The sequence below is a fragment of the Brienomyrus brachyistius genome, chromosome 6 (genome assembly GCF_023856365.1).
Source record: "Brienomyrus brachyistius isolate T26 chromosome 6, BBRACH_0.4, whole genome shotgun sequence".
NCBI classification, from domain to species: domain Eukaryota; kingdom Metazoa; phylum Chordata; class Actinopteri; order Osteoglossiformes; family Mormyridae; genus Brienomyrus; species Brienomyrus brachyistius.
In genome coordinates this window covers 19,818,546-19,841,190 of record NC_064538.1, presented here as the reverse complement: position 1 = coordinate 19,841,190, position 22,645 = coordinate 19,818,546, and the positions used below count along the sequence as shown (strand labels likewise).

The 22,645-nt window shown below is 43.1% G+C and overlaps 1 protein-coding gene across 2 annotated transcripts; it reads left to right on the top strand.

Moving 5' to 3' along the window:
* The first annotated feature begins 861 nt into the window (after window positions 1–861).
* On the top strand, window positions 862–18,399 carry LOC125744887 (protein TASOR-like). 2 transcript variants are annotated; one of them, XM_049017172.1, is made up of 23 exons: window positions 862–1,311; window positions 4,301–4,446; window positions 4,645–4,737; window positions 5,022–5,094; window positions 5,278–5,369; window positions 6,251–6,379; window positions 7,788–7,918; window positions 8,014–8,045; window positions 8,390–8,495; window positions 9,740–9,843; window positions 9,929–10,032; window positions 10,321–10,393; window positions 10,486–10,560; window positions 10,861–11,478; window positions 11,585–11,934; window positions 12,252–12,375; window positions 12,580–13,568; window positions 13,826–13,948; window positions 14,049–14,208; window positions 14,570–14,678; window positions 16,243–16,421; window positions 16,752–16,886; window positions 17,410–18,399. In XM_049017172.1, exons 1-23 carry the CDS (start codon window positions 1,029–1,031, stop codon window positions 18,102–18,104), a joined length of 4,923 nt encoding a protein of 1,640 aa, XP_048873129.1. In that variant the 5' UTR covers window positions 862–1,028; the 3' UTR covers window positions 18,105–18,399. The 2 variants fall into 2 exon arrangements, with proteins under 2 accessions (XP_048873129.1, XP_048873128.1); XM_049017171.1 differs by having other exon boundaries at window positions 8,387–8,495.
* The last annotated feature ends 4,246 nt before the right edge of the window (window positions 18,400–22,645 follow it).

Genomic DNA, 22,645 nt, shown 5'->3' with positions numbered 1-22,645 from the left:
AAGGTTAAAAAGTAAGCCCATAGAATTACTTTCTTTGGATGTAATGTTTACCAAACAAACAACGTACTTCAGACAAACACAACGAAAGTTAACGTACTTCAAACACATGGTAACATTATCAATATAAATATGTATGCTTTATATAACTTATGGGTATATGAGTGATTATTTAAAAAGAAAATATGATTAGCAAGACTCCGGTTTCCCCCCACAGTCCAAAAACATGCTGAGGCTAATTGGACTTGCTAAATTGCCCGTAGGAATGCATGCGAGAGTGAATGGTGCGTGAGTGTGCCCTGCGATGGGCTGGCCCCCCATCCTGGTTTGTTTCCTGCCTCGTGCCCATTGCATCCGGGATAGGCTCCGGACCCCCCGCGACCCAGTAGGATAAGCGGCTTGGAAAATGGATGGATGATTAGCAAGGTCTGACCAAAACGTTGTTGATACAGTGCAGTGGAATAAAAGATAGGGCCTCTTCGTTTTTTCCTAAATTGTCAAAGCCTGCTTACCTCATGATATACCTCTGCCTCACGATGCATGCTGAGATGTAGCTAATGCTGCCAATGGCGTAACATTATATACGTTATCGTCTAAAAAATAGCCTAGTTGATTGATAGATATCAGTAACCAATACCCAATATCCCATTTGCCTCGCTAAAAACTCACACACTTGTTTAAAGAAACGCGGATATAGTTTAGAATTTTATTAAGTTTTATTGGTTTGAATTACATGATTTGTAGGTAATTTTTTATGATTGATCACCACTGCACTCTTAATGACGTTCCAAAAGCTGCGTCCAGCACTGGAAAAAGAAACGTATTAAAGCACCTTGCATTAACATCCCATAGCATATAGGGGGCGCTTGTTCCTAATGTGGTAGCGCGAAGGACGAACGCGTCAGAGTTTGAATGCCGGAGGTAGGGTGAAGGGGGACTGCTGTCTTGAGAATAGCGAGGCCACGCTCACGTCGTCCTCCCGAGTCTGAGATGTCTATTCGGCTGCGCACATATCGACCAGTAACCTTGGAATGGACGGAATAGACGGCGAAGGAAACTGCAGGACCACTGCCGTGGGCGGCTCAGTGGAGAGTCCCGGCATTTCAGACCTGTCGCTGGCAGCCAGCGCTGCCGTTACGCGCAACAAAGATGGCGAGGAGACCGCGTACGAGGCGCCGTTGTCCCGTGCAGCTGTCGCAGAAGGGCGTGCACTCGGGGAGCTGGAGCAGGATCCCAGCAGAGGTCACCAGAAGATGTTTGTGAATCCCGCAGAAGAAAATTTCCACATTCCGAGGAAGAACAAAGAAAAAAAAGGTGGTGACCGCACACTGCTGCTAAACGGGCTGTTATTTCCCCCGTATAATTTCCTGCATGCAAGTGGCAGATTAAAATTTTTTTGCCTGGCTAAACATTTCATTTTCTTAACTGGCTGAGCCAACAGCAGAGGGTAATTTATGAACGTGAGCGCCGATGTCTTATTCTATGATTCACCGTGCAAGTGAAACTGAGTGTTTTAGGTAAGTTTTTTTAATAAGCTGAGATTCGGCGGGCAACCCAAGGAGAGAGAAAGCCACGTGATGGGGATCGCAATTTGGGCGTCTTTATTTCACTGAACTACATGAAGACTTCGAATGCAATGAAAACTATGAATTTCATAAAGAAACCTCAAGATTTTTTAAAGAGGTTACTGATGATTGAAACAATGCCTCCCCCCTTTATTTTACATTTGCCATTTTTCCAAGGCAAAAAGGCACAGTGCCTGAAAATGGTGGGAGCACAGATCATGCTTGCTCTCTGTTTTGATTTAAAATCATGCAGTTAAACATAATGTTAACTGCAAAGGACCTTGTTTAAAAAGACATGGCATTGAATGCAGGATTCATAAAAATGCCAGATTAATAAGACTTTGAACCTCTAGTGGGAGAAAGGTCCCACATGGGTACTTAAACCAGTAACTACTTCTGGGTTGCTGGTTATAGTCTATAATTATTTCATTATGTGGATCGCCACATAAGAACTTGATGGTACATACTTCTGTACCTTCACGGAGGATGAAACATCCCCCATCATATTTTCAAGGTGGACTTTCCTTGGCTAAGGATGTCTTCACGGTGATGGTCATCTGCATGGAGTGCTGCTGACTTATAACTGTGGAGACGGAAACCACTTTTGGGGTACTGCAGGTCACACGCGCACATGTGGTACTGCTGTGCGTTAGTCTATAGGGGTTTTACTTGACGCAAGTGGAAACTGTGTTTCTACGGCTGTTACATAATGAAAACATACTCAGAGATACAAAAATGATGCTGGAATTGAGTCATAAGCCTATTAATGGCATGCTGTGAATCACAGTATTGATTCAGCCTGATATCAGATGGTCTGATTTGACAATCAGAATGATTACAAAAAGACTTGAACCAATAGAATGAAGAGCTGTTTCTGATGTTTTAGACAGGCATACAATTTGAAACGTAAGGACCTTTTAGCTCAGTCATAATGTATATAAAATGAATTACTTACTACATGTCAGTTGAGACGAAAATGTCTCTACTAACTTGCCACAATGAACTTGTGTTAAGTTGTAAAAGTCAGTGAAACTTGGGTCTGAAAATCTCAACGAACTTTAAAAGTTTACTCATTTACACGGCTGAAATTTCTGTTAATCTAAATGCTGAGCACAGAAAATTGCCAGTCATGCCTACAAATATTTTGCCTCAAACATTCCTACTGCATGCACATTCCACAAGCATTACAAGAGTAACGGGAATCTTTGCTGCTTCAGAAGGAAGTGTGTAATGTTGATTTGTACTATAATCAACATGTATACATATTTTTCCAAACCAGTAGATAGAAATACATTTTGCGGGGGGTCTAGCAACCCTACCAATAGGTCTACCTCCATAGATTTTTACGCAATGGGAGAGATGCTTTGAAAAATGTTTGCATCTGTAAAATGTACAAGCCAAGTATCAATCATCAGTTTTCTTTTAGAAGTTTCACTACATAATCCAGCCAATGCTGTTGATTTCAGACCACCCCAAAACACTAATAAACTTGACACTGGATTGTTGATTGGTGTTCAAATTCACCACAGTACAAGGACCCCATCTCTTTGGAAAATACCTTCTTAAAGAAGGTCATTAAAGCAGCAGACCTGGCTTGGGTTGCAAATTGCATAAATTTATTTAGTCACTGGCTAACCTCTGTTTTGATGGCAGTTCGGAACTTTATCTTAGAATGACGCCCAATAATGAGTGTATTCTGGATTTTTTGGATCAAGTATTTAAATGTTTGGCAATATAAATGACCATTTTGCTTATCTAGTTTATTGTGGACTTCAAAAAAAAGACGAAAACACTGATTTTTTTATCAAGTATGTCTTAGTTAAGAAGGTCCTGTTATCATACCAAAGGATCTGCTTTAGCTTTGTAGCCAGTTGCTTGCGAACAGAACATTTCACGTGCTTCAGATTGTGGCCATTAAATCGCCATTTTCATTTTGATAATTAATACCTGTTGGGTGACAAATTGAGCAATGTGAACACTACCCAGTTCAGACATGGAGCCTGTATCACAAAGCTGGAGTTTTGGGTTAGAACGATAACTTGATGGATTTAAGGTAGTCTGGGCCGAATGTAAGTGAATAAAGAGCAAGTCCGTTTAAATCGGGGTACCTTTCATTCGATAAGTTCTCAAGCTAACCAGCAAATTTCACTCGGTGGTACAGGCCCATGGAGTGCTGAGAAGGTTGACTTTCGTGGTGCAGTTTGCATATAAGCTTAACAGCTGTGATCCCCCTTTATCAGATTGGTTTCCTGCCTGTGGTTTAGCAAGATCACTAGAAACAACCTTATGTTTTCTTATAGCTTTATGTGTTCTATAGTGTTGACTATAGTGCTGTGTTCAATGTAGGCCTAGTCCACAGGATGTGGTTTGGAGCAACCTGCTCTGATAAGTTTTTTTTTTTTTTTTTTTTTTTTTTTTGTCCTTGTGGTTCACACATCTATACAGCAGACATTTGAAAAGCAAGGTATAGCTTAAAGAAGTTGCAAACACTATGCCTGTCGTTGTTACTCAATAATTTGGTTCCTACACAAAATCAGTCAAAAAGCACCAAACACTGCAATTGTTTTACATAACTGTGAGCAATAATTAATATTTTACATGGGTGATCATAACTCCCAGCCAGGATTAGTTGTTTACAGAACTATAGATGCAGTGTAACCAGGAAATGGTAACCATAATATTCAGCTAACACTAATATATCTGCATAACTAACACGGCCTTTCCACCTCTTCCTGCAGCGTTGTTCCAGTACCTGTCCCCGGACTCGAGGGAGTTTGAGGATATCTTAAAGATTCTTTCCAGCTCTTACCTGCAGTCCTCTTCAGCTGGTACCTTTGTCTATGCTAAGGCTCAGCTTGTCCACAGTGATCTGCTGGTAAACAATGTAAGGAGCCCCCCCCCCCCCCCCGGCATTCGGCAGAAGCTGTGCTATTACTTGAATCGGCACATGTTTGCATGTTAAGACGATGAGAAATGGCATGGCTTTGCTTTTGATCTGAGCTATTTTCAGAGCAAATTAGCATGACTCGTACTGATTGTTCTGTCGTTTATTGGTACATCATGGACCTTTCCAAAATGGCAGTTTGTGGAAAAGAGGAAGGAGTTGAAGCAGAATGGCCGGACAGACAGTCAGCTTTTGGAATCCTACAGCTTCCTGCTGTCGGACTGCTATAAGGTGGGACCACTGGAGAGAGGGAGAATGGTGCTAGTTGTGTTATTAATACTAACTAACAAATGGGAGTGATGCTTTTAGGTAGCAATTAATGTTAGTGTTTTTCAGTGCTCCCTTCCAACTCCCAGCCAATCAGGTGCCAGGTGTGTTGAGTGCTGGGAGGGAGCAAATATGTGGATTGCCTAGGGGTCCCGAAGTACTGGGTTGTAAATCACCACTGTACAGTTCACAGCTGTCTTGGTTCTTTGTGTAGCTCTAACCGTTCTGTGGTGTTTTGATATGTTTAGCTTCAGGAGGTGTGTGAGAAAGGCCTGTCAGTGGGGCACACGCGGAACATCACCTTGGGAGACCCAGCTAAAGGTGTGTGCGCCTGTCTGCTTGTTTTAGGGTATATAACACTGTGAGTGTAGTTTAAAATCCAGAAAACTGGGTTTGCTGCAAAGTTGGTTAACGTTTGGTATTTAATGTCTGTTGTACATGTATCTCTCTATCTCAGTTGCTTATGTGTTGTACCTAAAATAAGTGACAATATTTACTTTGCAGGTGTTTACCTGTCCAGATATTCAGATCTGCTGCAAATCAATCCTTTTGATGTTGGTGCAACTGGGGAGATTATTATTTTTAAAGTACTCAAGGTAAACCGTCTTCAACAGTGAAACTTGAATGTGGGGTGAGGATTTACGTTTCAGATGTTTAGTTACTGTATAATGTCCATTGCTAAACCTCAGTGAAGGTTTTGTTCCTTCTTGATAAGAACAACAATCCAGGCCAGAGACTGTAATCAGCCTGGATGTTCAGCCGTATTTTGTGATTGGTACATTCATAGCCAATGACAACATTTGAGAAAAATGTTCCGCATTGCACAGTTTATGAATTGTCTTCCTCTTGTTCTCTGTTTCAACTTCAAGAAGAATTGAGTAGGATCCTCTGTTACTGCCCGACATTTTGTGTTAGTGGTTTACACTAGCTTTGCTATGTAGGTGAAGTAATATTCCAGTGTTCAGTGTTTTATACTTGGGTGTTTCCATTGAGGTAAGCCTAGAAAAGAGGTTAGTTGGACTACTTTTAATTTAGCAGTACTTTCAAATATAACAGGCATTTGTGGGATAGGAAGGTTGTTGGGTCAAATCCTATGGTTGGTAGTGTGATGTCACCATTCTGTCCTTGAGTAAAGCCCTTAACCCAAATGGCTCCAAGGACTCTGCCTGACTCTACACGTTGATCCTCACTTGTGTATTGCTTTGGACAAAAGCATCTGCTAAATAAACACTACTACAATGCTTATTATTTTAAGTAGGCCATTTTTTTATCACTTCAACACTATTTGGTCCAAGTTGACAGACATTTTAACCATTATGATCAATACAGTCTGAGAATACTGGTGTTTTCATGTAGATCTTTTAAAAAAACACTACAACTGTTTTACCTTTGATCAGTATGTAAATGGTTAATAAATGCCAGATGTGAACACTATCGGTACTTGCTTGCAGTAACATTCTGGTTGTTGCCCCCTCAGGGAAAAGTGAAGACTGTCACCGTGTCCAAAAATATCTGCGATCCCACGCCCAATTTTGACTGCCACGTGTCAAAGAATTCCTGCAAAGTGACATCCTACTTGTCCTATAGAGCATTTGAGCTCACTCAGGTACGGACTGATATGTGCAACTTTTCTGGGGACTTCAAGGTCCGCACAGACATGGTGTGCAGTCTTGGAAATAAAGAGCGTACTCAGCTAATCCATACCGTGACCGAGCACGTTTGACCCCTAAAGTCCAGTTTGTTTGACTAGTGTGATCGCTCTGTATGGTACCTAAGTGCGGTACGCTTAACTGGGTCCCCTGTCCTGCTTGATGAGGTAGGCCAGAGCACCATTAGTCGGACTCGGGCACGATACGCATGTAGTGTGATTGCTAACCGTGTCAGAGTATGGAGCACAGACATGACATCGGTGACGCGACTGGCACGTGCATGCGCACATGTACACTGTACATGAACTGAACCTGGAAGGAATGGATGGGCTGTGCTGTGCAGATGGTCTTTTTTTCTCTAAAACTGCAATGCGAAAAAAAAGTGAAGCGTATAGATCGGGTAGCGACAAACATGTCATATACACGACGGCAAAGGATCACTTTGGTTTACAGTAGTGTTGTCACACCAAAATGATGACCTCCAACCTGGTACCACATTACTCTCCACTGTAAAAAAAAAAAAGCAAACAGATAATATAAGCACCTCTAAAGGTTACAGCGGTTTCAGACTGTTTTTTGTTTGGCTATATAGTTCAATTCTTAAATATTGCAAAAACTTCAAATATTGCACTTTTCACAATATCGTTCGGCCCTAAAACACATAATACAAAAAATAGTTATATTGTTATTATGTACCATATTTATGTAAGATGCTATGGCTAAGTGATGGGGCTAACTTTTGTTTTAGCAGTGGTTATTTTGACAGGAATTGTAGAAAGTAAATTAAGCTAGATAATTTAAGCGAACATGATGACTAAGACACCAGGCTTCTCCGAGAGGTTAATGCCCCATATCTATGGCTAACCTCTCATCTATGGTGGTACTGAGTGAATCCATCAAACCCACATGTCTTACTTTAAAAGGTATTTGCATTGCAGTCTTTCTGTGGTGATAGTTTTGCTCTTTATTTAGACCCTCATTCGCTATGCATAGTCTCCCTTCTGCAATATTTCCCAGTAATCAAGAAGGAAAATTTTAATTGATGCTTTTTTAGTAATCGAGTTTAATGGAATAATCAAGGCAGCTTTAAATTTTTATTATAACAACACTTGGGGGCACTAATGATGCCGTAATATGCTTCTGTCTTTGAAGGTTTATAGTCTCATGTTTTTCCAAGGAACACTGAAATTCTTATGCTTCGCTCGCAAGGTTGGGTGTTTTTAAGATTTGACAAACGGTGATTCAGTGCAAACCGCAGTCAGTGTAAGAAAAGGTAACCAAATAAATAATAAATATGTGCAATGCAGGGAGACTCGGCATTCCGTTGTGCTCCCTGGGTGTGACTCTGTTTGCTGGTATCCACAGCAATACTTCTATGAGTACCAGTTTGATGAGATCCGGACGAGACCCAGGCAGGTGTGCCCGTTTGCCATAGTATCCTTCATTTACCAGGGTAACGCGGCCCTGCCAGCCCCAAAGCCTACGCCCCCCCTCAGGTATTGTACAGATTCCTGGCTGCTCTTCACGTCGTCCTCCTGTACGCCAGGGTCTTTCCATTGACCTCATGTTTTTATTTTGAATTTCATTTCAGGTTAAACAGTGGAAGCTCTGAAGGAAGTAAAGGTGTGTCCTGATTTTATATAAATAAAACGAGTGTGTCACACTTTCATTCGTTATTTATAATAATATTGAGGCAATTTAATGTCAGTTGTATGTGAAGACAGACAGACCAACACTTCATTAATCCTGATAGAAATTTTTTACATGCAGGTTTTTCACTCGCTTGCACTTATCGGGGGTCAAGTTATGTGAGACGGGGATTTAAATTAAGATGATATAAAGACATTTAGACATTAATAGAGAGTGAGTTGCCAGTTCAGTGCAGTACTCCCAATATATGCTGTGCATATTATTGCTGAATCTTACTGGAATACGTCAGTGATGCTGTCTGTTTTTGCAAATAGCAGGAATTCGAGGCTACACTGTGTGGAGTGGGCAGCTACTGAACCAGGGAAGGGTGGTGTACCATGCCTCCATCCGCTCCTCCACCCACTTCTTCCTCCCACTCAAGCTGTGAGTAGGCACAACATAAACTGGTGAAATGAATCTTATTGATTGTCTCATTACAACGGCATCTGTCAAGGGTTATATATTAGGCAAGTGAACAGTCAGTTCTTGAAGTAGATGTGTTAGAAGCAGAGAAAAAAAAATGACCAAGCATAGTGATCTGAATGACTTTGACAAGGGCCAGATTGTGTTGGCTAGATGGCTGGGTCAGAGCATCTCTGAAATGACAGGTCCTGTGGGGTCTGTGCCTACCAAATGTGGTCCAAGGAATGCTAAACGATGAACCAGCTATGGGGGTCATGGGCGCCCAAGTTTTCCTGGCTTGATGAGTCACGTTTTCTGTTGCATCATGTAGACAGTTGGGTGAGTGAGTGTGCTTTACTTGGGAGAGAAATGGCACCAGGATGCACTATGGGAAGAAGACAAGTTGGTGGAGGCAGTGTGATGCTCTAGGCAACGTTCTGCTGGGAAGCCTTGGGCCCTGGCATTTATATAGATGTTACTTTGACGTGTATCACTTACTTAAACATTGTTGCAAACCAAGTCATGGCAACAGTATTCCCCGATGACAGTGGCCTCTTTCAGCAGGACAATGCACCCTGTCACACTGCAAAAACTGTTCAGGAATGGTTTGAGGAGCATGAAAAGGAGTTCAAGGTGTTGACATGGCCTCCAAATTCCCCACATCTCAATGTGATCCAGCACACACACACACACACACACACACACACACACACACACACATATATACATATATATATATATATATATGGCATAATATAAAATGCCCACACATGACCAATATTTTCTGAATGAATAATGTTGATGTTCGTAAAAATGGTGTGTGTCAAGGTCTAGGATATATTGCGCAGTATGGTAACATTTGGTATTTGAGCTGACAGGTTGAGTAGAGAAGAAATGAGATAAGGAATGACTTTAACAAGGGTCTCATTGTCTGGGTTGATGAGGGTGGCACTTGGGGGTTTATTCCGGGGTGGGCCCACAGGGGGACTGGCTCGAGTTGAAAGCTGATTGGCCATCGGTGTGCCTGCTCTTCTGTCACTTACCGATTCAAAATCTAATTGGCTAATGATAAGGTTGGCCCCTTTGTATGAGTTGTGGCTCTTATGACCTACCTTAAAAAAAATCATAGAATCGTCCCTGCTTACTGTTGCAAGTTATATGGAAATTTTAATTTTAGTATTTTCTAATTTGGGATTAACTGAGCTGGTTATGGGATTTTTTTGCAGCCCAGAAAAACTTGAAATAGGGACATCGATGAGACTAGAGGATGTAAAGAAGACTATCCCAGCTGCTGCGTTTTCCTGGGAGGCCTACAGGCAGACTGGCGAATGTGAGTCGTTTATAAAATACATATTGCAGATTTTGATGAGAATGGGACCAACCTTGACCTGACCTGGGTGGTGATTTTATTGCAGATACACAGGATGGGCTGCACTGTAATCTGTTTGTGTTGGAGGACAGCAGCAAACAGGAGAATGGATTTTCCAGCCTACTAACAATGTTGGAAAAAGGGAGAATGGTGGGTCTGATGCATCTTGCTGATAGAAATTCACGGAAAGCATTAGATTTACCTCTTCGGTGTCTGTTCTCTGTTTACATAGATAGATATTTATTAATCCCAAAGGAAATTGCAGGTGTACAGTAGTTTATACTTTTTACTTTCTAAATTTATAAAGTAAAAAGACATTTTGATAATGATAGATTGTAATAATAAATAACAGACAACAATAAACGGTAATAATGCAAAGGCAGTATTGCATGAAATTCTGTAGTGAAACATGGTGAAGCTTGACTGCTTACTGCACAGGTGCTGGTTCAACCGTTGGTCGATAAAGGTTTCCTCTTCCTACTGTCGTCGGCTCAGATGGTCGGCTCCTTCGGTAGGTTGGTCAACGGGTGACTGGCTAATGATTTCCCGGCCTTTCCTCATTGCTTCTTTTGAGACCCCCCTATGTCGACTTATGTTTTCCAGATGTAGGAAATGGGTGGGTGTGGTCCCTTCATGCGCTCTTCGTGTTCCGGGAGCCAAGAGGAGTGAAGAACCTCTGTGAGTGCTGCAGTCATTTATCATCAAAGAAATGCTTTCCCTGAAAAAGCCCCTGCTAAAGTGGAGGTTTGTCACAGCCTGGAATGGTCGAGCTTGCAATATGATTTTAGTGGTTGCATTGCTTGTTGCTATAATTAGCATAGATATCTGTTTTTATCCATTTAAGAAGCTGGATTCTTGCACATCAGTGCTGCGCTGCTGCCGAGTGCATGAATCAGAGTAGCAAACGTCGGCTGCCCACTTGAAGCTGGTGCATATTATGCTCTTTCTGAACAGTGCGTCTCCTTTTACCACTCACAGTATCCAAGCGGCCTGCACCCAGTGAATCCGTGAGGTGTGAATCCCACAACCTCATGCCTATGTTGAAGAATTTCCTTCCTGCATTGCACTTTGCCCTGCTAAGTCTGCGGTCCAGGCCACAGGCGGACCTTGGGTCAGAAGTAGAACGACAGGCTCAGGCCTACTTGCTCGGGTGTTTCAACCGTACACATCGGCGCTACGGGCTGCCCAAGTACAAGCACAGCTACGACGAGCTGAATGAAGTTAACTCCAGTCGCAAACAGAAACACAACTTTCAGGGCTACCTGCGTTCCTACCTCTACTGCCCCAAGGTCTATCAACTGGCCGTGGCAGTCGCCAAAGAAATGGTTGAGTCCCTGTGGTGCCCTGCGGCTTGTAATCCTGTGTCAGACCTGAAGGGTGCGGACGGCAAATCCATTGATGGGAAATGCCAAGAGGCTCAGGTCTCTTTGGGGGAAAGTGACCCAGGCAAGGTAGCGGAATTGTTGGAGCTGATTCGGCTACAGAGGAGAAACCAGGGAGAGGACATGGGCAACCGGAAAAGGAAAGCAGACAGTGAGGTTGCTGGACTAGTGAAGAAGTATCTACGCTTGGGTGAATCCAGAAAAGGCAGAGGAGGTGAGGGATCTCCGAACATGCGGGGACACAGATACGAGCAGAGATGGAGCGAGGGGTTATAAGAAGGTCTCGGTGTGTCTGACACATGTTCTCGTTTGAATCAAAGATGCAGAGAGCGAGAATCCTGAATCTCTCCTGGCGGCCTTGAACCTCACGGGGATTTGTGATACAGATCTGAGGCAGCGGCAGGACCAGAGCAGCTCTGCCACCAGCACCCAGACGCTGTTAGAGATGCTGCTGGGCACCCTGCAGAAAGCTTTGGTTCCAGGCCAGGAGGGTCACAAACATGAATCCCGTGCCAGTCTGGAGGGCAGCACAGAGGTTCTGTCGCCAGCCGAGGTGGACGTATGCAGTACCGTCCAACAGATTAGCTTGCCTGATTGCTACGACATTGACCCACAAATGCGAACTGCAGCACCTGACCAGGAAGATACAGGAAGAATTAACAGCCTAGAGGTGAGTCAGTGCTTGGATTAGATCAGTGTAGAGGTCCATGTTGGGTGTAATGTCCTTCTGTTTAACCTAGTAGCGCATGTGACCATAATGTAGAAAATGCTACCAGTGTCTGTTGGCCATTGATGGTTTTCTTAACTAAAGTTCATCACCTAAATGTTTAACTTGAGCATGAGATTACTTTTTCAAAACTCTCACGCTACTTTTTGTGAACTTTGCGGTGCATGTGCATAATGACAAAATGGTGCTTTTGAAAGAGATTTTACTGTAGGTGTTTTGTTTTTATCCATCTGTGATGGGACTGTTGGTTTCCTGTTCAGGAAGAAGCTTGTGATAGCGTGAGCAGCATCGACGCTTTCAGCCCCTGCTCTAGCAGTGAGGTGCAGCCTTGCCCTGACCAGCATGAGGAGTTTGTGAGGCCCTGGAGGCTCATTCCTTTCACAGGTACTGTAGGATCAACAAACAATGGGGATACATGGGTTCTAGTGAAAGCTAAGCTCATGGTTTATAGTCTGTAGATAGACTGTCTGTGACGACAGAGATTAGATTTTTCTTAATCAAAATGCAAGACCACTGCAAGTTGTAAATTTTATGACAATTTGGGAACGGATACTAATACAGAAAAACTATTTCTTCCCTCTAATGTAGGTATTAAGCCGTGCAAATACTCTGCCAGAGAGGAGGATGATCCCTTTGATCCGCGCTTTACAGATTTCTTCAGTATGTCCCATGAACCTCCTCTGGAGGCCAGTCGTGATACTGAGCTGGAGGGCCCTTCTAACATGGAGACGGATCATCCGGTCATGAGCGATGACACGAGCAGAAATGAGGACCGCAAGCTAAAAGACCGCATTCCTGCTGAGCAGCTGAAAGATGTAGACAGTGGGAACCTTGAGAGAATAGAGGACGAGATGCCAGAAGATTTGGGTGGTGCCTTCAACCAAAGCTCCAGTGGGGTAGACTGTATTCTCAGTAAAGAGATTAGCAGCTTTTATGGAGAGATGCAGGACATTTTGAGGGGAGAGCATGCACACTGCAGCTTTAAGATGCAAGCTTGGGATCCACAGAACCATCACTGGCAATCGGCAACTGTTTTTTCTGAATACGTAACACACCATACACAGTCTGTTCCCATAGACGGCTACGTCAGTACATTACGGGAGAGAATGCGACATCTTATATGTCTGTCTGCTTTCGAAGGCAAGGCATCAATTTCTACCCCACCCCGATCTTCAGTCCATGACCTGATCCTTTCTAGACGCAGCCCCACTCCTTTGCCTGTCTTCTCCCACGATACTACTCTTACATCTAGGCAAGAGTGCCCTCTTCAGGAGAGCCAACTTCATAACGCCTTACCTCAACAAGCCATTGACAAACGAGTGTATCCACAACCCCGGGTAACGCAGAACATTTGTGGTTCTCCCTCTGTCACGGGTGGTGTAAGCCACACCTCAATGGCCACTGCCGCCTCTGGCCTAGGAGTCACGCCCTGTTCCAGGTCCATCAATAGTGTGATTAGCCAGATGAGGCCTGAGTTCTTCAGCAGCCTGATGGAGATCATAAGAGACGTTCAGAAGAACACAGTGAAGTTCTACGTGCATTCCTTAGAGGAGAACAGCATGTGCAGTGAAATCAAGGTAACAGTCCCTCACTTCCATCTTTACTGGGTCAATGATTACTGAGGTAAGGATGTTTAAGGGTAGAATAATTGTAGAGGAAACCATTGGCAATTTCTGGGTATTGATTGAATTGGCGTAAGCTGGATGCTTGCCTTGATTTGTGGTGTTGGATGTTGAGTTAGTTAGCTCTAGTGATGCCAAGCAGCTGAAATGTAAGGTGGCCTTTACTTTGAGCAGTCAGATGTAATGATGTGGTTTGTTTCTGGGCACCGCAGAGTTATTTGATCCAACTTGGGAATGCAGAGTGTAAACCTCAATACTTTCTGGAGAGGAAGGATGTGCAGGAAAAGCTGCTTATCATCATCCAGAACAAAGACATTGCAGCTCATATACACACGGTAGCATCCTCACCATTACCCCAGTCGTGCCCTAACAGTTAAATGTGCAGTGATTGTATTTCCATCTTACTGCATTTATTTATGCTTCCTGTTTTTCTAGATCCCTGCGTTGTTGTCTCTGAAGGAACTTCCTTCTGTGAGCTTTGGTGGAGTGGACAGTCTGGAAGATGTGAAAAACCGTACCTACAACGAGCTGTTTGTCTCTGGGGGTTTTATCGTGTCGGATGAGTTCGTCCTCAATCCAGACTTCATTGGCCACAGTGAGTTTAATGCAACTAACATGGCAGATGCAAAGAACATCTACCTGAAGGTCAGCGGTTCAGCTGTGGCCTATATGCATGTAATTTATGTATTTTTCAATGAGAGAGAGAGAGAGGGAGGAATGGTTGGCCAGTATATTTAGTTGACATGTGGAAAAGTCATTACATTTCAGTGGATACTTGTTTTTTGAAAGAAATAAGACATAAGTTGTCAAAAAGAGTAAGAAAAATCCTTTCTTTTCTGAAAAATTGTGTAAATGTGATATTTCTGAAGGGAGAAATATGTTGAATCCAAAGAGTTCTGGGCCATTTTTCTTACATTCCTCCAGTCAATATGCTTACCTATTTTTACTTGGTACAGATAGGCTGGAGTGTTTCATGAAGTTTTTGGAGGGGAACTGTTCTACAGACATTAAGTGGTGCTGGAAGATCCACTGTAAAACCCAGAAAAAGCTGAAGGAGCTGGCCAGGTCAGTGTGAATCACATGGTACATGCACACATACAGAGCAATGCCTGGCGTGACATATCCATCCATTTTCCAAACCGCTTATCCTACTGGGTCGCAGGGGGTCCGGAGCCTATCCCCGAAGCAATGGGCACGAGGCAGGGAACAACCCAGGATGGGGGGCCAGCCCATTGCAGGGCACACTCACACACCATTCACTCACACATGCACACCTACGGGCAACTTAGCAACTCCAATTAGCCTCAGCATGTTTTTGGACTGTGGGGGGGAAACCGGAGTACCCGGAGGAAACCTCATGATGACATGGGGAGAACATGCAAACTCCACACACATGTGACCCAGGCGAAGACTCGAACCCGTGTCCCTGAGGTGTGAGGCAACAGTGCTAACCACTGCACCATGATGCCGCCCCCAGCGTGACATATTATACAGTGTAATACAGTGCATTGCTTACACTTTAATCCTTTTATCCGCTAATGATTATAATACAGACACTCCTCACTTAATGACCAAGTTCCATTCCTACTAGGTCGGGGGGTGAACCTGATCAATGGAGAGCCGCTGTGGGTGCAGGTTTTTGGGATGACCTCTCAGTCAGCCAATAAGTGGGTCCCCAGGAATCTAGTTGAGACCCGCTGCTTTATTATTGGCTGATTGAGAGGTCATCCCAGAAACCTCCACCAACCCTCTGTGGGTCAGGTTGCATAAGCAGGCCGCCCCTTATCGATATTTCAAGCATGCTATACTAATAGTGAATTATTATTACTAGTCTACTATTATTAGTCGACCATCTTTAGTTATTGGTTTAACGTCACCTTTGCACCATTTATAACATTTTTAGTATATTTATAAATGTTTATTAAAAACAGAAAAGATCCAATAATTACATTAGGTTTGCATGCTGTAAATACAGATATTTGGACAGTAGCCACCTTTTTTGATTTCATCAAATCAGTCAACAACATTTTCCACTGCGTCTATGTCTGCGCTTGCGGCCTCACCGCTGACACACCAGTTATGCAAGTTGAATCTCTTGCAAAACCGCTGAAACCATCCATGGCTTTTATGTAGTCTTGGAGATTGCAAGCGCTAGAGTAGTGAATACCGACCGACTGCGGCAATGAGACTCAGACTGAAAGAGGGCGATGTGATGCGAGATGAGATGAGATGAGATGCCTGATGCTGAGACACTGCGCTGCCGTTTCCATGGCCAAAGTTCTCGTACAGTGTACGATACTGACTGGTTGGAGAGCGGGTCATGAGTGCACATGGCTGGTAAACGGGTATGTTGTTAAGCGAGGACTCTTCTGTTATTTTTAAATGCTGCAACGGTTGATATTCAACAGAACACAAGATATTGCGAGTTAAATAGTGAGTTAAGTCTGTTGCTTCGTAAGAAGGAACTAACATTGCACAATGCTCTTCTTTATGTTGTTCTTAGTTTACTGTAAATTTTTGATAGTGTTATAACTCATCGTTATGGACTTTTAATTTCTTTACTGATATTTCAGAAATACCGGATATGACAGGTTTTGCTTTCTGGGCCTCTTCTCTGCTCTTTCATCAGGGTGAACCGTAACGCTTTGGAGCTGCTGAACCTGCTGTCCACCTACCAGAAGAGGCACGTGGTGGAGTTCCTCCCATACCACGAGTGCGACTCCGCGGGCCGACATGCCCCTGACCTCGAGTGCCTGATCAGACTGCAGGCCCAGTACACGCAGTACCGACACGCCATCTTCCTCACGGGTACCGAGCACACCTTGTACATCTGTGTTAAGCTGAAGCATGCACACCAACTGAGTACGAACTCACCTGTGTTAAGGACACCTATTAATGTAGATTGTATTTTTTTTTTTTTTTTTTTAAGTGGTGACCACCACCAGGGGGCCCCTTCCATGTGACTGAATAGGAATGAACATGACAGATGACAGCTAGATTAATCAAATTTTGCTTAGGGCCCTGAAAAGTGTTGGGGCCTCCCTGCATGTGAATATATAGCTATGTAGTATAAAATAGATGTATCATTACTACTAATTTTAAATGTGTATTAAAAGTTATTCTGGTGTTTTCCCTCAGCAGAAAGACGGCTGGATCTGTCTCCCCACTATTCTGACCACGGCATCATGATCGCCAGCATGACTGACTTCATGGACTGCTTACCTTGGCTAATAGATTCCAGTGTAGACTGCAATCCTCTAACTCCGTGCGCAGGTTCGTAATAGGAGGATTTCCATCTTGCATAAATTTTAAATAAAATTATGTGTTGTGCTTTTTCTTTTGTTTACATTGATCATCATTATTTTATGTCATCCTACCCTGCAACGTAACTATTATCTCACGTCGGATTTCAGCTATTTGCAGCTTTGGGCTATTTGATGTTTTCTGGGTTATTTTTTTTTGCCATTTCTCAAAATCTGCTGTTGGGGGCGGTGTGTGGTTAGGCCTCTGTGCCTATGATCGGAAGGTCGGTGGTTCAAATCCCATCCTGAGCAGAATAATCAGATTGCTGTTAAGCCCCTGAGCAAGGACCCTTAACCTCCTGAAATATTCTAGGGGTGCCAGATTGCTGACCCTGCGCTCGGACCCGAAACTTAACTCCACACTGTATATGTGTGTTTGTTTTGAAGGAGAGAAGATGGAATATGTGAAAAGAAGCATTAATGTTCCCATATTCCTACTTGTGCAAATGGCAAATGAAGTATCATTTCATTTTCATTGTCTTCACATGTTGCAGATGGTGGGAGAAATGTCATGGAGGGCATGCCCTTAGAATCAGAAGAGGTCTCCTTGGGTACTGGACGACTCGCTGGCCCAATTCCTGACGAAAAGACCGAGCTCATACATGCACCATCCCAAATGGACCATTTTCAACTGCCCTACCCTGACCTGGAGGCTCCGGAAACTGACCCACCTAATCGGTTTCTGGTTCTGAAGGAGGCCATCTGTCAGCGCAGAGACTTGGCATTACCCAGCCGTTTACGGCAGGAAGTGGACGGCAACATGGCCGCACCTCTAGGCACCGACACCGAGCTCTACCAAAACTTTGTCCACTCAGCATCGCCATGGTCCGATAGGGCCACTCCTACCTCGATATCTCCTCGTAGTGTTTCACAGCACGGCTTTTCTGGCTTGATCTGTGGCACCGCTGCAAGTCCCAACACGTGGCGTCTCAACATTCAGGACCAAAAGGAAAGGTCTGGTTGTGGTAGCCTGTTTCCCAGGCCTGCCAACCACAGTGTGACCGTAACTGCATTGCTGGGCGGAGCCGGGATCCAGGGGGCCAGGTTGCCTCCTGCTGCGTCCGAAATGGACGACATGCATTGCAGAAGCAAAAGCGTCACTGTCTATGATTGGAGCCTCCGGCCAGTCGACCGAACTAGACTGCAGAGATACTTGGAGATCAATCGCAACGGATTTTCCTCGACCTAAGGGTACGAGGGGGTGGTCATAATGGTCTTTCATGGCCATATGGGGGCTTTTAGGAAGAGCCTGCTTTTTAATATGGCCGCTTGTTATATTGTTCATACAGAGATGTTGAATTTCTTCAAACCACTATATTTGTATCTTGCTACCGCCACTGTTTGTACAGGCTACAGTATCAGTGCTTTGTTTTTTTTGTACATTTTTTGTTTTTGCATTTGTCAGTGTTTTCATTGAAGCTTCTTTTGTTGGAGTGTTTTTGTAAAAAAAAAAAAAATACAATTTTAATAAATCTGTCAACAAACGGTTTGGTGAAGTCCGTAAAAACAGGCATAAATACTTTTCATTCCTAGGAGTTCCTAGGAACAAGTGGAACGCTTGCTGTTCTTTTGGAGTGTAATTTTCTGCGGAATCCTCATAGGCAGCTGTAATTGCTGCTTTACATTAGCTTGAATTTTTAATTAGACTTGATTGAACAATTTCAAGTATCCTTCTAACAATGCAATTCAGTTTAATCTGTTCATCATATTTATTTTTTATCAAGTATCATAAGGATAAACTTACCAACACACCTGATCACTACAGATATTCTGTCACGTCATGACCTGTTCTAAGGTTATTTTAAAATATATAGTCTTACATCATCATTATAATATTGGTTTAATGTCATTTATATTGCATGATTCATTCAGTCAATAATTCAATCAAGTCTAATTCTGGTAGTTAGGAGTTGGAAAATGTTCTCCCAAAGCTTGGGTCCTTTATCAAGGCCTGATTCACCTGGTCCCCAACTGCCCAAGCTTGATGCCTCTGCGGCCTTGCCCCTGACCCCCACCACCACCACCACCTTTCACCACAAGATGGTGTCGTGTGACCATTTCAGGCTTGGCTTAGCTGGGTCCCATCAGTGGTGCAGTGGTTAGCACTGTTGCCTCACACCTCTGGGACCCAGGTTCGAGTCTCTGCCTGGGTCACATGTGTGTGGAGTTTGCATGTTCTCCCCATGTCGTCGTGGGGTTTCCTCCGGGTACTCCGGTTTCCCCCCACAGTCCAAAAACATGCTGAGGCTAATTGGAGTTACTAAATTGCCCGTAGGTGTGCATGTGTGAGTGAATGGTGTGTGAGTGTGCCCTGCGATGGGCTGGCCCCCCATCCTGGGTTGTTCCCTGCCTCGTGCCCATTGCTTCCGGGATAGGCTCCGGACCCCCCGCAACCCAGTAGGATAAGCGGTTGGCAAAATGGCTGGATGGATGGATGGATAGTCCCATCAGTGGGAAATTTGCACCGTCATGGCAGAAAGTGTACAGTACTAGATAAGAGCAGCAAAAATTAAAAACAATAGAATAAACACTGTACCAACAGTACAGAATAAAAATATACAATATATAGTGTATAAGTACTAAAATACCCACATATAATGATGAAGATTTAGTCCATTAGGGCTGTTTCTCTACCCTCACAGTCGCTACTTCTTTTATGGCTGGATCCCACGTTTATGGTGAGTTCCTCATAATAGCGTATCATCCAAGCAGGTAGTTGTTGCTTGTTTCACACCCGCTCTTTAGTCAGACCACAATCAACCTCGGCCACTAATAATTCATCAATGACTTTCTTCCACAATCACCGCTGCACAATCTTTAAGTAACCTAAGGATCACCTAGGTGAAAAACCTTAGTACAACTTACTTGCAAAACAATTATTCATTTTTAACAAGTGTTTATAATGTCAGCAGTACTCTTGTGAAGGAAACTCAATTACAGTCATATGAAGGACACAACAAAACGGTAACCTGCAACCCTGTATTGGATAAAATGTTGGGAAGTAGATGGACAGACAGACGGAAAAACAGCTAAGACTTACAGGATGGACATGTAGAAAAACCTTTCAATAATATGCACATCTGACAAGATATTGGTCAGAAAACTGGATTATTTTTCATAACTCACAATGCACAGGCTACACCGTATGGACAGTGTATTCACACTGGATTTGCCTGCAATTATCTATGAGACATTAAGCAATACTAATATAATGATTCTCTAAACTTCTTACAATCATTACTATTTGCAGGAAGTCATTTCCGCTGCTACACTATGCATCGGAGGAAAGCAGCGTGAGCTGCACCAGAGACGTCGGTCTCACGCTCTACCTTGATTAGGGCCTGGATATTTATGCAAAGAGACCAGGAGAAACATCTTGACAGCCATTGCTGTAACCATGCATGTAATCATTATGATAGGCTATTATGGGCCACTGGTAAAAGGCTTATGAGTCATGAATGTATTTTGAGCTGCAATTCATGGAATGCAAGGGATGATATGATGGCCAATGTTTCAAACAGGGGAGAGCAATTAACCCTTTGTTGAATCGGTTAATATTTGGGATACTGGCTTTGTTCTGAAATGATGTTCTGAGATGATATGGACCCTGTATTTGCTTTACATTATCCCACCAACATTCGATCATTGAAAATCCACATGTAGGTTTTTTTAAGTAAATGTGAATAGTGTGAATGGTTCACTGCTGTAACTATGGCCATGGTTTACCTCTGGTTAAATAAAATAATAATAGTTTAGATCTTGTTAATAAAATATTAAAGCAAGCTAATTTTCCTTGTATTCAATAATGTCAGAGCATCCCTGGTGGGGGGGGGGAGTTGGGGAAGTGGGCAACCAATCTTCTACTTACTTGGGAGTTTTTGGTTCCTGTCCTGTCTTCTGACTTTCCTTCGTTCCCTGTTTCATTCACCATTTTCAGTAAATGATGTAGTAATGGGGGGCGGCATGGTGGTGCAGTGGTTAGCACTGTTGCCTCACACCTCTGGGACCCGGGTTCGAGTCTCCGCCTGGGTCACATGTGTGCGGAGTTTGCATGTTCTCCCCATGTCGTCGTGGGGTTTCCTCCGGGTACTCCGGTTTCCCCCCACAGTCCAAAAACATGCTGAGGCTAATTGGAGTTACTAAATTGCCCGTAGGTGTGCATGTGAGAGTGAATGGTGTGTGAGTGTGCCCTGCGATGGGCTGGCCCCCCATCCTGGGTTGTTCCCTGCCTCGTGCCCATTGCATCCGGGATAGGCTCCAGACCCCCCGCGACCCAAATAGGATAAGCGGTTTGGAAAATGGATGGATGGATGTAGTAATGGATTGCCACACACTCGTGTCATGTGCCTTATAGGGTGACTGTGTTGTGAAAGGCACTATACAACTTGTCAACTTGAATTGAACTGAATTAAACAGAATAATTCAAGAAGGTGTGATTTAAGAGAAATAGTAGCAGGCACTATTCATGGCTGCAGTTTTATAGCCAAGAGCGTCTCCATTGCTCTCTGATTAGACCATATATAATTCTGCTGAATCTCCCGTTAGGGGTGATATATAAAGCTAATTTTGTTAAATGCAGGCTGCAAACCTTAATGCTTAGAGTTAAAACTGAACTGCTGCTGTTACTTAGGCAGATTCCAGCAACATTAGAACTGTCATATCATGCAGTCTTCCTCCTGATGATACGTGCAGATAAAGTCTGTACATGCTGTAAAGCATCCATTTTGTACGTAAGGTGCAGATATTAAAAATGTTTTTGAAAAACCTATGGAAATGATTAGAAAGTCTGTTGGTCAGATTGTGAACACTTACCTAATACTTTATGGGATTTTGTTTTTTAAATCTATGGTAAAAACAGCAGTATTTAGATATTACATACAAAAATGTAAACATTTATTGAGCAGATTGCATTTATACAGACACATTATATATATATTTTTTTAAATTTATTTATTTATTTATTTTTGTGAAAACAAACAATTGGAAGTGAGGCTCTAGTCAAAGGCCCAATGGTGCCATCATTCTGAAAACTGTGGGATTCAAACCACTGACCTTCTGATCAGAAGCACCACACACTGCCGCCCAACAATGTTATACCTGACACAGATGTGACTCGAACCCATAATGCCTAGCTCACTTAGTGCAACCTGACTTAGCAGTTAGTCTTGGAGTTGACCATATTTTTGGGCCAGGGATGGAAATTGATTTATTGGCAATATACCGCTTCTCTGAATATTTATTCATTTGTTAGTTGATTTGAAGATCCTAAGTGCTTTTTAAGGGATTTTAAAATGTGAGGATTACTCTCTTGGACTGGACTTCAACCTAAGTTGGTTAAAAAGGTAGGCACTCTTCACTTAAGATAATTTATTTAGCACTTTGTTCCCAAATAAATCAATATTTTTTGACAGCTAGATATATGCTGTACAGAATTCTTAATACTAAAAAGTGCAGAGACCATGTGAGAGCGTCAGGAAAGGTCGACGGTAGTTACAGACGAAGTCATTAAAATTTTTAGAACAGCCGCAACTATTTTGGTTTTATCTTAACTTCGTGCACCTGAACATATACTGTGAAGATATACATTTTCATTGCCAGAATAATCCAAGAAAACATGACACAAGCTGTTCATTTCTGTCAGTGACATGGGGACTGTACGCCACCTTTAGGCTATTGGCAGTGGTGAAGAAAAAAAAATATATAAAAACATGTTTTTCACCGAAACGTCAA

Excerpts from the sequence above, each read along its gene's own strand:
- LOC125744887 (XM_049017171.1), top strand. The coding sequence starts at position 1,029 with ATGGACGGAATAGACGGCGAAGGAAACTGCAGGACCACTGCCGTGGGC. Across the intron at positions 10,561-10,860 it reads AAGAGGAGTGAAGAACCTCT|TATCCAAGCGGCCTGCACCC; the intron begins GTGAGTGCTGCA and ends TACCACTCACAG. Across the intron at positions 13,949-14,048 it reads TTGCAGCTCATATACACACG|ATCCCTGCGTTGTTGTCTCT; the intron begins GTAGCATCCTCA and ends CTGTTTTTCTAG.